Source organism: Prionailurus viverrinus, chromosome A3, assembly GCF_022837055.1.
Source record: "Prionailurus viverrinus isolate Anna chromosome A3, UM_Priviv_1.0, whole genome shotgun sequence".
Classification (NCBI taxonomy): domain Eukaryota; kingdom Metazoa; phylum Chordata; class Mammalia; order Carnivora; family Felidae; genus Prionailurus; species Prionailurus viverrinus.
The window spans coordinates 121,140,990-121,155,867 of NC_062563.1; the positions used below are offsets into that span (position 1 = coordinate 121,140,990).

Here is a 14,878-nt window from a genome sequence, read left to right on the forward strand (position 1 = left end):
GGGGGGAGGGGGAGTGGGGCTGGGGCAAAGAAAAGGAAATGGTTTTCTAAAGTAGACAACAAGAGCCAGAGAGAACTTTCATTTCCAAAGCCTTTTCTATAAAAAACCTTGGCCACCCTTCCACAAATGAGAGGTTTCTTTTAGGCAAACATTTTAAAATGCAAATGTCCATTAAGAGAGATAAGAAAATTAGTCATCCACCCCTTAATGTGAATTACTTTTCTCATTTCATGAGGTTTCTTTCTACAGCTGGTTGAAGAGATCTTCTGAAATCCAAAATGATTGTGGGTTGGTGGTGAGCTAATGAATAAACTTGGGGTCAACTCTGGAAGCTGACTTGGGTGAGGGGGGACAATGCAGTGGGAGAGCTAGAGGAAAGTGTTGGGCACAGGGGGCAAAAGGCAGCATCACTGCTCTCCTCTTTCCTGGATCCTGACCTCTTGACTTCAGCATCTGCCCAGGTACTTTCTGGCTTCTCGGAAAGTGTCTCTGGTGGGTGCTCACAATGGGGGGTGGGTAGTGCCCTTCTGCTTCTACATTTATAGTGTCTTCAAGTCCAGCTATTTCAGACTGCATCTGAGAGGCTCTGAGAACAAGAGGAGGTCTGGTATATGTTCAAGAAGATGGGCCAGTTTTAAAACAATGGGGTTCTGCTTTAAAAATAAATCTCAAAGCTGCAGGAATCTGAGAAATAGTGATCATCTGAGTGATTTGTGCACAAGACATCAAATTAGGTTAGCTTAGGTTTTGGCCACACTGACCAGGGGTTTTATTTGCCTTTATACAAACCTACTATTTGTAGGAAACCATTTCTGAAGAATGATAGGATCCTGGTGGAGCAGGAGGGAAATAGACCATCTTGAGCAGGAATTTCAGAATCCTTTGTCTTTCCCAAGTTATTCCTTGAATCTGGCATGTTAGGACTGGAGCTTCATGAAAATGGTGAAATAGGGAAGTTCAGGGAAACAGGACAATTAGCCTTGCCTTGTCATGAACACCCAAATTATTATCTCTCTCTGGGAGGAGATAATAATTTCCTCATCTCTCAAATAAGGGGCTGGACCAAATGATCTCTAAAATAGCTTCCAGCCCTAACCTCCTTTGGGATCTGATTTTAATAGGAGACAAAGGGGAAACTGCACATAGATTTCCCAGGTCCCGCTCCCCTCCTCTCCACCACAACTCACACCAAACTTCTCCTTGAACTGCTCCTGTCCTCAAAAAGCCTTGAGCTCCACAAGTGAATGTGTTGTTAATATTGGCTCACAGTCCTTCCTGGTCAGTGGCCAACATTGTTCTGCTCCTTGTAGGGGTCCCACCAATCTTATTTGCCTCTGCAGAGCCTCAGCCTGCCTGGAAGATGCCGAGATCGTGCTGCAGCCGCCCCGGGGCCCTGCTGCTGGCCTTGCTGCTTCAGGCCTCCATGGAAGTGAGTGGCTGGTGCCTGGAGAGCAGCCAGTGTCAGGACCTCACCACGGAAAGTAACCTGCTGGTATGTGGGCTATGGCCGCCATCTTGGTTGGGCATCAGATGGGACTGGGGCTGGAACTGGGAAGGCACAAAAGAAAGGGGAGTGGGGAAGGGAAAATTCATTCCCAGAGATATGGGTAACTCAGCTCAGGGCAGAAACAGATCTCTAGGGTGAAGCCAGAATTGAGCCAAGGAGGGGAGGAAGCAGCTCTAGGGAGATGGGTCTGGCCCACAATTTCCACTTGATTATCTTCCTGCCCTGTCTTCTTGTATGAAGACCCCACTCCGTTTAAGCTATTTCGAGATATCACCATTAAAATAATAAGAGTGATAGTAACAGTAATAATAATTATCGCTCTATTGATTCTGTATTTTCAACCTTTCAGCCTTTTTATTCCTGTTTAAATAACCTCGTGTCCCTTGCCATTTTCATTCCATTTTTACTCCCTTTCTATCTACTATCAATTACAAAGGCAGCTAGGTAGTACTACAAATCATCTCTAGAGGGAGAAGGAAGAACCCGGGTGCCATTTTCCTCTAACTGGTGCCAAATGTCTCATGATTCTTCTGGAGGACTGACCTTCCACGGCCTTTCCAGAAGCATGTAAAGGCCCTTTGTGCCAGGCTGGAATTGTGTGTGTGTGTGTGTGTGTGTGTGTGTGTACTGGGAGGCACAAATGAGAAGCTATACCAAGTCAAGGGCTAAACGACACACTGCCAGTGTCAGTGACTGAGCTCCATCCTGCTGCCAGCACCCGCCTGGTGAGGGTGGACTGTACGTCACTACATTCAGTGTGTTTTGTCAGTGGAGAAGCTAGTTAAGGTGGAGAGAGAGAGAACTAAAAAACACAGGGCAATCTGCATGTGTTTCATGCAAAATAGAAAGATAATAGAAAGTAAAAATTAAAATAGAAAAATAGTAAACAATAAAATAGAAAGAATGGGCCCAGGGAATTCTGTGAGTTCTAGTTCAGGGAGAGACCCAAGAGACTCTCGGTGGGAGATACCCACCGCACAGCCTCTCCTGCTGAGAGCCCACCAGGGAAGGAGCTCCGAGCGTGGTCAGAACCCACGGGTTCTAAGCTCTGCCACCGAAGAGTCGTGGGAACTGGCCAAGCTCCTTTCATGTCCCTGAGCCTCCTGCTTTGTTATGTGTCCAGGGGGGAGGAGCATGAGATAGTTTTTACTTTCCACTGTTAATATTCTGCAGTTTCATAATTCTAAATCTCTGGAGTATGAAATTCCCAACTCAACAGAAGGGGTGGGGATCATTCTGTTTCCTCCTTTGCAGTCCCACATAACTGAGAACTCCAGGCTGCAGCCTATAGGTCATTTTCCCAAGCAAATGTACACTGTACACTAGTTGTCTGCTTACAGAGAGCAGAGACATAGGCTCCATGACCCAAGCAATGGAAACAATCCTGGCTGTTTACCCCTCCCTCCAGTCAGAATGTGGTGACAGGGAAGTGAACCACTCCCTCCGAAAGCTCACTGATTGGGGAAGGTGCAGGATCAGCTCAAAAGACTTGGAAAAAAAAAAAAACCCACGCAAAAAAGTGCAAGATAGCATGGGAAAACATTTGACGCATGCACAGGGAGATGGCTGGGGTAGGGCATGAGTTAGGTTTGCAGATCACTGGGGTCAGGTTGAGGCATAACTGAAAATATAGGCTCTGGAGGCCAGATTCCTCCCACCTGAATAGATTCTGCCCCCAATTTCAGCCCAATGCCCTTCCCAGACGTGAACTGAACCATATTTATTTATTCAATATTCATTAAATGCCAACAACTATCTCCGATTTACCATTTATTGATCAATTCCTATATATCACGCATATAACGGTAAGGAACTGACCCTATTCACAAAAGCCCTGGGATAAGTAAACCACCGAATGGGATGGGGTATCTCTAGTGGCTGCGAGGCAGAAGAACCAAGGGGCCCAGGGGACAAAAGAGGCGATTGCCGCAGCCGAGTCGGACGTCCGCGGGCGCCATGAGGACAGGTCCTCGGCAAGGAGGCCACGGCCGCCAAAGCCCTAGCCTATTACCCGCCCACACGTGCCCAGGGTCTGGGGCGCGCAGGGGCGGAGCGCGCAGGCGCCGCGCGGGGGCGGGGCTGCAGGGCGGGACCGCCCTAACCCCGCGCTCGCCGCCCTCCCCGCAGGCGTGCATCCGGGCGTGCAAGCCGGACCTCTCGGCCGAGACGCCGGTGCTCCCCGGCAACGGCGACGAGCAGCCGCTGACCGAGAACCCCCGGAAGTACGTCATGGGCCACTTCCGCTGGGACCGGTTCGGCCGCCGGAATGGCAGCGCGGGCCAGAAGCGCGAGGAGGAAGAGGTCGCGGCGGGCGACGGCGGCCCCGGGCCCCGCGGCGATGGCGGGGAGCTGGGCCTGCGCGAGGGCAAGCGCTCCTACTCCATGGAGCACTTCCGCTGGGGCAAGCCCGTGGGCAAGAAGCGACGCCCCGTGAAGGTGTACCCCAACGGCGCCGAGGACGAGTCGGTCGAGACCTTCCCCCTCGAGTTCAAGAGGGAGCTGGCCGGGGAGCGGCCGGAGCCGGCGCTCGGCCCCGAGGGCCCGGCCGACGGCGCCGCGGCCCTGCCCGACCTGGAGTACGGCCTGGTGGCAGAGGCCGAGGTGGCCGAGAAGAAGGACGAAGGGCCCTATAAGATGGAGCATTTCCGCTGGGGCAGCCCGCCCAAGGACAAGCGCTACGGCGGCTTCATGACCTCGGAGAAGAGCCAGACGCCTCTGGTGACGCTGTTCAAAAACGCCATCATCAAGAACGCCCACAAGAAGGGCCAGTGACGTGCAGCGGGGCCAGAGGCTTCTCTTCCCAGGAAGTCGACCCTAAGGCCCCTTCTCCTCCCCTGCCCTCCTGCCGCCTCCCAGCCTGGGTGTGCTACTCGCTCAGGCCGGGTATAGCCCCAGATAGTCAGCCTCTTAAAGCTGCCTGTAGTTAGGAAATAAAACCTTTCAAGTTTCGCATCTGACTCCGACTTTGTCCGTTGGGTGAATGAAATAAAAATACATAATCCATATACCAAAAAAAAAAAAAAAAAAAAAAGCAGCATATATTGGAGAGAGAGTGGTTGCCGTGTGGCCACGTGGTAGTACGTTTTATAGGTCATGGTGGGAATGAAAATGCCCATCCCTCCGTGGGTCTTAAAGGGAAGGGTGCAGGGTCTCCCCACCGCCCCTCTGTTAAAGAACAAAAACTCAACCGAGTAAATCTGAAGATCTAATTGGTCTTATTAAGTGACTTCATGAGTCCAGTAACATCCCATCTAGTAAGCAGAGGGAGACTTAGGGGAGTTATGTAAGACGGAAGGTTTTTAAAATTTTTGGTTTTTTAGTTTTATTATTAATTTTGAGAGAGTGCGAGCCAAGGAAGGGCAGAGAGAGGGAGAGAGAGAATCCCAACCAGGTTCCCACTATCTGCACAGAGCCCGACTAGGCTCACAACAGGGAGATCTCACAAACAGGGAGATTATGATCTGAGCAGAAATCAAGAGTTGGACGCTTGACTGATTGAGCCACCCAAGTGCCCCAAGATGGAAGATTTTTATAGGAAGGAGGGTTGGGCAAGAAAGTTACCAGCAAAAGAAAAGAAAGGCTTGTTCCAGGCAAGGTCTTGCCCTTGGAAAAGCAGGAAGTCTTATGCTGATCACCTGACCTTTGGGGGTGGGAGGGTGTCCACACATGTGCCTGCACAGGCCTGCATTTGACCTGTGCGCAAATGGAAAGGGCCTGTGTGATAGATGACCTGATTGGTGCTTATCAGGAAATGCCTGATTAAGGAATTAGACTTACATTTCTTAGGGAGGTTGAAACTGCAGGTAGGTAAGGTATTAAGCCCTGGTGACATGGCCTAAGTGGTGCCATTTTGGGCCTGTGGTTTTCTTTTTAACACCTCGGAGAGCAAGCCCAACATTGGTTGAAGCTCGCTGCAACTGGGGGGCCCCCTGTGGGCTGTGGGTGGGAAGCTATGGTAACGCTTCCCTGGATCTAGCTATCTGTGTGACCTTAGGCGAGTCACTAAACTTCTCCCAAGATCTAGTTCTCTCATCCAGCCATCCCTCCCTTCCTAGTGTGGGGGCTATTGTAGGACTGAGAATATGGATGTGGTCTTTTTATCACCGAGAAGCTACGTGTGACAGCTGAGGGTTGGTAATTCAGATTTCACTGCACTTCCAGGCTACTCACAGATATTCTCAAACACTTGTTCTCACCGACATACACACACAGCCATAGAGACACGCCTGCAAAAATACAACACAATATACACAGATGCTTCTTTTGGTCCCTCAGGCTCAAGCCTTCATGTCTCTTTCCTTTTCCTCTAGCTACTCCCAAACTGCACCCCCCCCCCCCCATATTGCCTAGCTGCAGCCTTTCTCGTTATTCTCAGTGCTCAGCCTTGATCATCCAGCAGTTTCCTAACCAACTGGTGTCCTTGTCTTCAGTCCCTCTCCTCCCCAACCCATCACACACAAGTTCTTCATATTAATGTATATAAAATCTCGCTTTCCTCACCTTCCCTGGTTCAAGAGTCAATTCCATCGATGTCCAATTCTGGGACATGGCATGCAGGACCCTTGTCCATTAGCTTCACTCTCCTTACCAAACCCCATTTGCCATGTTTCCACCTACTGATCTTCTCTTTTCCTTTCCTCCTTCACTCTTTGCCCGAACTCTCCACCTTCCCCCACCATTTTGAAACTCTTTGTACAACACGAGCCTGGACTTGAGTCCAATTCTGCTGGGAAAGTTGTGCTCTCTTCCAGCCGAGCCTCCTCATTCTCAGCACAGGAGGGCACGCAGACCAGCTCGAGTGGCAAGTTTCTAGCTGCGCGTATGTCTTGTGTTCTCCTTAGGGAAACTCTAAGCTCCAAAGGGCAGAGGCCAAGGGTTATGCTTCTTTTATATGTCCCCATGGTGTTTGTACAATGCCGAGGCCATGGATTTACAGCCACACACATTTACAATTCACAAGAAACCCCCAAATGCTTATATGCACACAGAGATACACATACGTGTCAATTGCTCTAATACCAGTGGGCAGCATAGATCAAATCCAGCTGGGAAACATTTGTGGAGGGCACTTGCACATATAACCCCATATTTTGATGCTCTAAGAGTTCATGATTAAAGAAAACTGAATGCTTCCCAGGAAATCCTGTGTAAAGGGAATCAGAAAGCCAGATTCTTAAGATAAAGTCTCCCCCGCTGTGGGTTATATTATGGGGCTAGGGTCTAGTCACGGTGATGAAGAAATGGCCCAGGCTTTCCCATCTGCAGATGCTGCTCCCATGCTGGCAATCCTGAGCTTTATGTTTACATCTTGCTAGCATCCTTTCCTCTTCTCCTTCCTTGTTAGGTGAGTAAAGTATGGTAGGCGGAGGTGGCTAAATGTCAGTTGTTAATGTTGGTATTTTCAGATTCTGTTTGCATCCCCCCAAAACCATTTACTTTAAAGAAATCAAATAGACAACTGTGTGGTGACAACATTAACATTTATTTGCAAAGGGCATCATGAAGACTCATTGGGAAACCATGACTAATAATCCTAAAGAACGATCTTGCTAAGAGTTCTTCTTCCTACAATCTGCCCCCCAACCCCTAGCCTCTTTCCCCTTCCTTAAAATAAAACTAATTTGATTCAATGAGTTTAAAATACAGAACACTGCCACAGGCACTAATTCTGCACCCCCATGTAAATAATTCAGCTGTTATGTACATATATTGCCAACTATGAACTACACTACACACACGTGTGCAGGTGGGCACATAACACTCTCAGCCAGGTCACGAAGGTCCGAGTGGACACAGACACGTTACAATCTGTGCAATGCTGCGGCATTCGGGGATTTGCCGCTCTGCACTCCACGGGCCAGGATCGACATTCATGGAGGAAGAGCTCAGAAGGGGAAGGTGACCGCCCGAGGCCCCAAGGTCCTCTGAAGGAGAAAAAACCCGGCCAACCTGGCCAATGCTAAAGGAGAGCACAGAAAACTGCCTTCTGACTCCAACAGGCCACAGAGCCCTGCTCACAGTCCCCGATTCCTCCCCACTTCCCCAGCTGGCCAGGCCCAATCTTCAGACCTAGGGTCACTCTAACCAGAAGATTTCTAGGGGATGAAGAGGCAGCACAGGGCCCTAAACCTCCTCAGACACCAGGAAGACACCTTGTTTCAGGAGGATGTGCCTTCCAGGGTCTGTGGGTTAAGGGAAGCAGGCATGACCTCTCTGATGAGTTGTCCTCCCTGTCTACCTTTAAGCTTAACGCTCAACCTTACACACAGGTCTAGTCCTTTCCCGCAGACCCCCATAGGCCAGCTGCCATTTTATGGTCACAGAGAAGGATTGGGAGAAATGGTCTCGCTTCTCGGTGACACTCTCTGTGCCCAGGACAGAAGGCCTGGGGACCACGTAATAGCAACTGGAAGCTATCATGACCCAGGGGCCCCCCAGGGAAGCCCACAAGTCTGGTCTTTGAACTGTTTAACGGTACCCCAAGACTGCTGTGACTCTTAGGCAGACTGAAACACGTCGTATGGGACCCAGGACACCCAGGGCAAAGGGCAGCATGTATATGTCCCTCATACTTCTCAAGTACTGTAGATGGTCCCAGTCCCACCTTTTCACTGCTCATCCGTTTATACTTGTATAGGAGGCTGGACAGAAGACAGCCTCTGAGTGAGGGCTATTCTAATGCTTCTCACCTGTTTGGGCTCTTTCTTTGGTGAGGAGGCATCTAGGAGTCAAGAAACCACTTATCTCTGCTTTTCAGAGAGAGGAAAATGGGAACAGGCACAGGGCACTGGGGACCCCACTGCAAGGGAAACAAGGAGCCTCCAGCATCATGTCGGTACTTTCTGCTGACCGGCTTCTTATCCACTTACATGACTCAACCAAATTAATAGAACGTCAAATCTCAAATACATTCATGCCTTGAGTGCTGACCAAACCTACCCCTTGGGCATGAAGCAAGAGTCCTCAGCGGCTCTGGGGAGCAGCTGGTTTGGATGGGCTTGCTGGCTTACAATCAGAACAGAGACAGGTGGCCAGAAGGGTCGGTCATGTGACAAAGGACTGCCAGACGCCAGAGGGCTTGGAAGGCAGTAAGCAGTGGTTCTAAGCCAAGGGTCTGAGCGCCCCCCACACTCTGCTTTGCCTCTCTCCTTGAGCCTGCGGGAAGGGTGTGTGTGTGTGTGTGTGTGTGTGTGTGTGTGTGTAGGACGCTGCTGTGTTGACCAAGTAATTGTCTGAGTTAACAGTCACCTTACACTTTCTGACTCTGAGGCATATTTGGCTAGAATCTAGGTTCTGCTTCATGTCAGCAGCAGGCAATCCAATATTCCCGTGAGTGTAAGTTTTTAAACTGAAACTGAGAAGAGAGCACTCGAGAAATGGCTAGTTCTCCAAAAGAAGCACATCTCTGCTAAGCAGCCGTGATGTAAAGAAAGGCCTGCTTCAGACAGATACGGGGTTGAGTGTAGGAAGAATGAGAGCCCTGTACCTTTTTCTTCACTCTAGTCCCAGGGTGGGGGAGAGGGGGAGGCATCTGAGTGGGACTACCGATCTCTGGTTCTGGGGCTGGCTCTAGAAAGAGGCTCTGGGGTCGCGACGCCCAAGCCCCAGGACCAGGACCCCAAAGGGCAGTGCTCAGGGTGCAGCTGTCATGGGGTAGACCCTAAAGTCAAGTAGACACGAGAAAGAAACCAGGTTTCTCATCAAAGTCAAGTAGGGGATAAAGATGGAAAGATCCAGTAAGGGAAGACATGTTTGTGGCTCACAAGATTGAGATTTTTCTCTCAAGTTTTTTCCAAAGGTTATTTGCCTTCACATTTTATTTTAAACTTTGTTTCCTAATAAAGAGATAGTAAGGTAAAGAGAAATCTAAGTTCATGCTTAGAAATTTGGGTTGAGCATTAGCCAAGAGCCATAGAACCCAACCGAAAGCTGTGGGGGTGGGGTGCGGGTGGGGCGCGGGAGCCAGGCTCCTTGGGCCTTGTAATCATGCAGGCTGTCTGGAAGCCACAGGCCCACAGCACAGGGGCACCGACCAAGGGTAGAAACTACGGGAACGAGAGTCAGATAGCCCCCTCCACCCAAACCGTTTATTGCACATGTACTGGGAAAGTGCGTATGTTAAGGTTTTCCCAGTTTGGGAAAATACAGATTTGTCCTACTAATCAGGCTTTCATCGTGTGTCTGCACAGGGCTGTGTGCACGGGTGTGACCGGAGAGTGGCCTGAGAAGCTTGCCCTCCCCTTAGCAGAAACATCCTGCTTCTGACCCTTCCCCGCACTGCCTAAAATTGTACCCTCAAAAGGGTTTCCTTTGGGTCAAGAAATCTACTCACCCTCCCTCTTTTTAAAAAACAAATTCTCCAGGGAGGGATCATCTGACCATTCACACTTTACTGTGAGTTACATCGGCTCAGAAAAGTTAGGGGACGTTTGCCTGGAAGAGAAGAAAAGGACTATTTTGGACCACGGGGTTCTGCCGCTGGAGGGGGCCCAGGAGACTCTGGAGGCACAAAGGCCCCTGGAGGGAGGATGGGTGGGGGAGGTGGGGGGGGGGGGAAGCACAGTGGCCTACCAGCTCTGCAGCAGCCCCTCCTCTGCACACGGATGGCACTCAGGGAAAATGGAAACCCAGAACCCAAAGGGGTCTCTGCTGCCTCTCCCCAAGCCTCAAGCTCTGCCAGCTGGCAGTGATGATGTCCTGACTTCATCCAAAGAGTGAAGAGATCATTCCAGTATTAGGTGCTGGATCCTTCTTTCCTTGAACGAAATATCCACTAGGTTGACTCCTGACATCCTTGAGATGCAGAGTACTACTCCCCATAACCCCCTCCCCCGCCCCTTCCCCAGACCAGGCTGGGAGCTTCTCCCAAAGAAAGTGATGTGGGCAGGCCTGCAGGCCCTTGCGGCTCCTCTCATGCCACGCAGAACCAGATCTTCTTGAACCAGATTCTCTCATTCTGCCCTCCCGCAACCCAGCGGCTGTAGAAACATGCTAGGATCCTCAGGAAGAAAGGCATCAGAGAGAGAAAGCTCCACTCAGAGAAACATCTGGAAGGGAGAGGGCCACAGGTGGACCCAACAAGCTCCCTCTGAACGAAGGAAGTGAGAAGACGCCACAGAGGGCGTGACTGCGCCCACTTCCGCCCGCCCGCTCCTCTACAGGAGGCAGGCCGAGCCTGGGGAGGGGCAGCCCTCTCTGTGGCCAGCCTGCCGCCCTTCTTTTTCATCCTTTCCTGCCCCGTGTGGAAGGGCTCCTGTTGGAAGGACTCCTGTTGGAAGGGCTCGATATGAACTAATACTAGAAAGATTCACAAGGACACAACTGGCGGCGTGAGCAGGAGAGTGGAAGGGACACCCGGAGGCCAGAGGCCTCCGGGCTGAGGGGAGGGAATACTCTGGAAGAGCGCAGCCATCTTCCAGCCTCGTATGCCACCACTTTCCAGGAGGAGCTGGGAGCCTTGCCCCCGCTTCCTCTGGACTGCAGTCGGTGCCTTCCTCTGCCTGACCCTGGCTCTGTCTAGTTCCCTCCCGGGGGACTGGTGGCTCTGCTCCCCGGACCCATCCGCCTGAGAGCCCTTGCCATGCTACACCAAGGAGGAGCTTCTGGAGACTCCAGCCTCCCTCTGAAAAGACCCCCATGGCACCCGGCTCCAGGCTGACACAAAGGAGGAAACAAAGGGCAGGTGGGATGCTTATTGGCCCCCGAGGGGCAGGAGGCTGATCTCCCTCAGGGAAGACAAGGAGGAAGTGGGAGGGCCGGGAGGGCCGAGAGGGCCCCCCACCCCCCTCTGCCACTCCATTTTGCTTAGCTGGGGAGGCGCTTGCCAACCAAGGTGCATTTTCTCTGCGATCCCAGTTCAATTCCCAGGTCCCAGGGGTGGGTTGTGAGGGCGAGCCCCTCCCTCAGACCCCACCCCTACGAGGAGCTCTGTCTTTTGGCATTCAGTATACGCACAGATCCGGAAACTTCATCTCGTAGACAGGGATGGAGTGGTTCTGAGGCTGGCCATAGGCTGCGGTGATGGTGCCTGACGGGCTCGGCGGGGGGCTGAGGCAGGGACACACGGAGGACAAAGGCATGAGAAGCGGGCTCTGGGTCCCAACCCATGCAGTCAAAAAGAGTAGCTGATTTGGGTTTTTCTTCGCACAGGGACCAGAGACTGTCACTCCATGGGTTCCTAGGTTTCAAGTTCTAGGATCTAGCTTGAAGTCTAGTTTTACTGAAGGCTTTTTTACAACGACATCATTGTTTTAGGAAGTACCAGCCCTGGACCCTGGGGCCCCTGGCTCTTTGTGGGGTTCACTGAGCTGTCTCGATTTCCTTGTCCAGGAGAGCTGGCGGCTGACTGCAGCCCTGGAGACAGAGGCTGCAGACAGGGAGGCCTGGAGACAGGGGTGAGAGGGAGGACTTGGGAGCAGGGGGCCCTGATCAGGGCTGCCACTTACCGGATGGTGATTTCAAAGATCTGATTGAGTTTGCTCTGCAGCAGTGATGCCTAGACACAAACAGAAGGAAGTGAGCTGGGGGCTCCCTCGCACCCATGCTGGCTCTTGGGAGCCCACCCGTCCAGAGTCCCGTCTTAGGAAGGGAACTGGTGTGAGCTCATCGACAGCACTTATCTGTGGATCCTGGCCGCGGGTTCAGATCAGGGAGGGCCACCCAACAAAAGCACAGAGGCCAGGACCACCAGAAGGACCTCAGCAGGCAGTCCCTTAAGGGGCCGAGTTCCTCCGAGCGGGGCAGTAAGGCTTGGCGGGGATATTGTCAGGAGGCTCAGAGCTGGTTTCAGACTTTCCCTTAACTCCAAGGAGCAGCTGTGCACAGTTGGATTAGGGAGGATGCTGTCTCCGGTCCCTTCTGGCTCCAACTAAGCCCACGTGCACAGACAGTGAGGCTGTGTACGTGTTCAGGGATGGACCTCAACTCTGAGCTCATGAAACCAGCAGCACCTGCCTCTGGAGATGGGCCATGAGGTTAGAATAACATAGGCCCAGAAAAATCTATATGTATCTACATAAACGATTATGTTATTATTCTGTATTATGATATACTAGAAATATATGACACATTATATATAACGGAAAAGAAAATAACATGTATTTTTACTGAGAGGAAAAATTACAATAAAATAGAAGTTATTTGTGGATTCTGGATGCTTACAATTATGTTTCACTGTCACTAAGATGGCCACTGTGAGTAACAAATCCTGGCCTATAGTCAATTTCAAGAAAAGTCTGTGCTCTTCCCTTAAGTACAGACGTAGCTATGAGTCCTTCTTTTTACTTATCTGGCATCTTCTCTTTCCAATCTCTTTTCCAGGGCCAGGCTGTTCCACTTCCCCTGCTGGGGTCCCCTGGTTGGAAGCGGAACCCTGTGTTGCAAATGTTGGCCATCTTTCTTAAGCCATGGCTCCTTTCCCCACCACTCCATGACGAGGTGAGCATAAAGGCACCAACCTCACAGAGTTGTCATGAGAATGACATAAGCTAATAAATGGAAGATGCTCGGGTGTGTGCCTAAGTGCTAGTTGCCTACTTGCTAATTATAAGTTTTACAGTCTGCTTGACACAGGAGCTCCTGAGGTCAGGACTTCTTCCCTACGTGGAGATTGTGAGGTTTAAAGGAGTGTATGGCTAAGAGCCAAGCCTTTTGGTTTGGGGGGAAACAATGTAGTGCCAGGGCATTGTTGGGGGGACCGAATCTCTAATTTCTGGGTAACAAAAGTGCCAAGGTCTCCTAGAAACTCAGTTCCATCCTGGACCTAAAGCCAGTATCTGTTCTTTCCCCAAAGACTTACCCCTGTTGTGCCTCACTCACCCGGGCCCCGCAGTGTGCTGCAATCTCCTCAAAGGGTGCCTTCTGGAACTTCTCCACCACTTGTCGCCGCCGTTCACGTTCCTGCTCCTCGACCGCCACACTGTCCACTGTGGTACAGAGAGCCGAGTCAGCCTCTAGGTCCTGCTCCGCTGATGTGGGGGCAAGGGCTGGAGATGGGAAGATGGGAGGACCCCTCCAGGGGAGCACTGTCTGTGATTGTGGTTCAGGCTCTGCCTTCTGCTGGTGGGCAGGGTGATAGCGGGGCATGGAGAGAGGGTGCCATTATTTGGCCCACGAGGTCTAGATCTTTTCCTGATTCAGCCTGAGAGCTCAGCCACTTTCCTTATGAAAGAGTTTGAGAACTAGGTAAGTGGACCCTTAAGCTGGGCTTTTAAAGCCCTGAGTGGCATTACCACTTGGACTCTCAAAGGGAGTTCCTGGAACAAGAAGTACTCTGGTGCTAATTTGAAAGGGACATCAACGATGGAAAAGCCAGACAGGTCACAAGAGGCAATACAAAGTTAGGTCCCTATGGCCCAGCAGTCCGAGGCTGTCTAGTTCGAGGCTTCTACATATTCCTTTTAGTATCCAAAATGAGTCGGCAAAAATGAAGATGGTCAAGTACGTTCACACTCTATGCACATTCAGAAAGAATACCCTCAAAGACAACAAAAATTAAAACCGTTTGGCATTTGAGAGCAATTTATTATCAGCTCTGGGAAAAATTCTCTTATTTGGAATACTGCATTGCCCAATAATCCAGATAAATGAGGTACTACATTTTAAGATCTATTGCCAATAAATATCAATTGATTTGCTTTTAATATCTTTCATTGGTCCGCCCGTTCTTCTGTAACACAACCCACCAAAAAATAGCCAAAGTGTTTATACAAAATTGTTTTTTCCCTAACTGGCTGCAACCCTCAATTGATTACTTTTTTTTTTTTTTTAAGTTTATTTTGAGAGAGAGTGAGCGAGCAAGCAAGGGAGAGGCACAGAGAGAGGGAGAGAGAATCCCAAGCGGGCTCTGAGCTGTTAGCGCAAAGCCCTGTGGCAGGACTGAGTCTTACAAACCACAAGATCGTGGCCTGAGCCGAAACCAAGAGTGGGACGCTTAACTGACTGGGCCACCCAGGCGCCCCTCCACTGATTACTTTTACAGGCAGCGAGCTGTCAGTAGAGAAAGGGTGGCTTGACGTGGATATGCTGGGCAGCACTACCGATCCCCATCCGGAAAGCAGAATTGATAATTGCAGCTTTGTAGTTGTTGGGAGTTCAGGGGAAGCCGCCGGCCTCCCTGTACCTCTGGGCTGAATCCTGCATCAGGCTGCCCACACCCACGCCTCCCCCCAGGACCCAGCCCCGGCATCCCCTCCAACTTACCGATGGCCTTCTTTAGCGTCTCATAGGTGATCTCCTCGGCAGGCACTCGCTGAGGGAGAAGGAACAGAAGTGTTCAGAAAAGGGGGTTGGAGGTATGGGAGGCAGCCTTGGCTTCCTCAGTTATCTGGCATCCCCTTTGCTTCTCAAAAGACCGTCCCGATGGGGGGAAAC

The 14,878-nt window shown here is 51.0% G+C and overlaps 2 protein-coding genes across 7 annotated transcripts in view; one reads left to right on the forward strand and one right to left on the reverse strand.

Annotated features, from left to right (window-relative positions):
- Window positions 1-347: 347 nt before the first annotated feature.
- POMC (proopiomelanocortin) lies at window positions 348-4,464 on the forward strand. The gene is made up of 3 exons (XM_047852635.1): window positions 348-461; window positions 1,341-1,492; window positions 3,635-4,464. Exons 2-3 carry the CDS (start codon window positions 1,361-1,363, stop codon window positions 4,277-4,279), a joined length of 777 nt encoding a protein of 258 aa, XP_047708591.1. The 5' UTR covers window positions 348-461; window positions 1,341-1,360; the 3' UTR covers window positions 4,280-4,464.
- A 2,506-nt stretch (window positions 4,465-6,970) lies between these two features.
- Window positions 6,971-14,878, reverse strand: part of EFR3B (EFR3 homolog B) — an 85,136-nt gene continuing 77,228 nt past the window's right edge. For 4 of the 6 annotated variants that reach the window (XM_047852633.1, XM_047852632.1, XM_047852629.1 and 1 more), the window contains 5 exons: window positions 14,708-14,756; window positions 13,325-13,431; window positions 11,953-12,002; window positions 11,462-11,554; window positions 6,971-10,263 (listed from right to left, as the gene is read on the reverse strand). In XM_047852633.1, coding sequence (XP_047708589.1) covers window positions 10,242-10,263; window positions 11,462-11,554; window positions 11,953-12,002; window positions 13,325-13,431; window positions 14,708-14,756 — 321 coding nt within the window. In that variant the 3' untranslated portion in view covers window positions 6,971-10,241. Of the gene's footprint in view, window positions 11,555-11,952; window positions 12,003-13,324; window positions 13,432-14,707; window positions 14,757-14,878 lie in introns of all 6 variants that reach the window. The other 2 variants (XR_007150885.1, XM_047852631.1) reach the window with 2 other exon arrangements.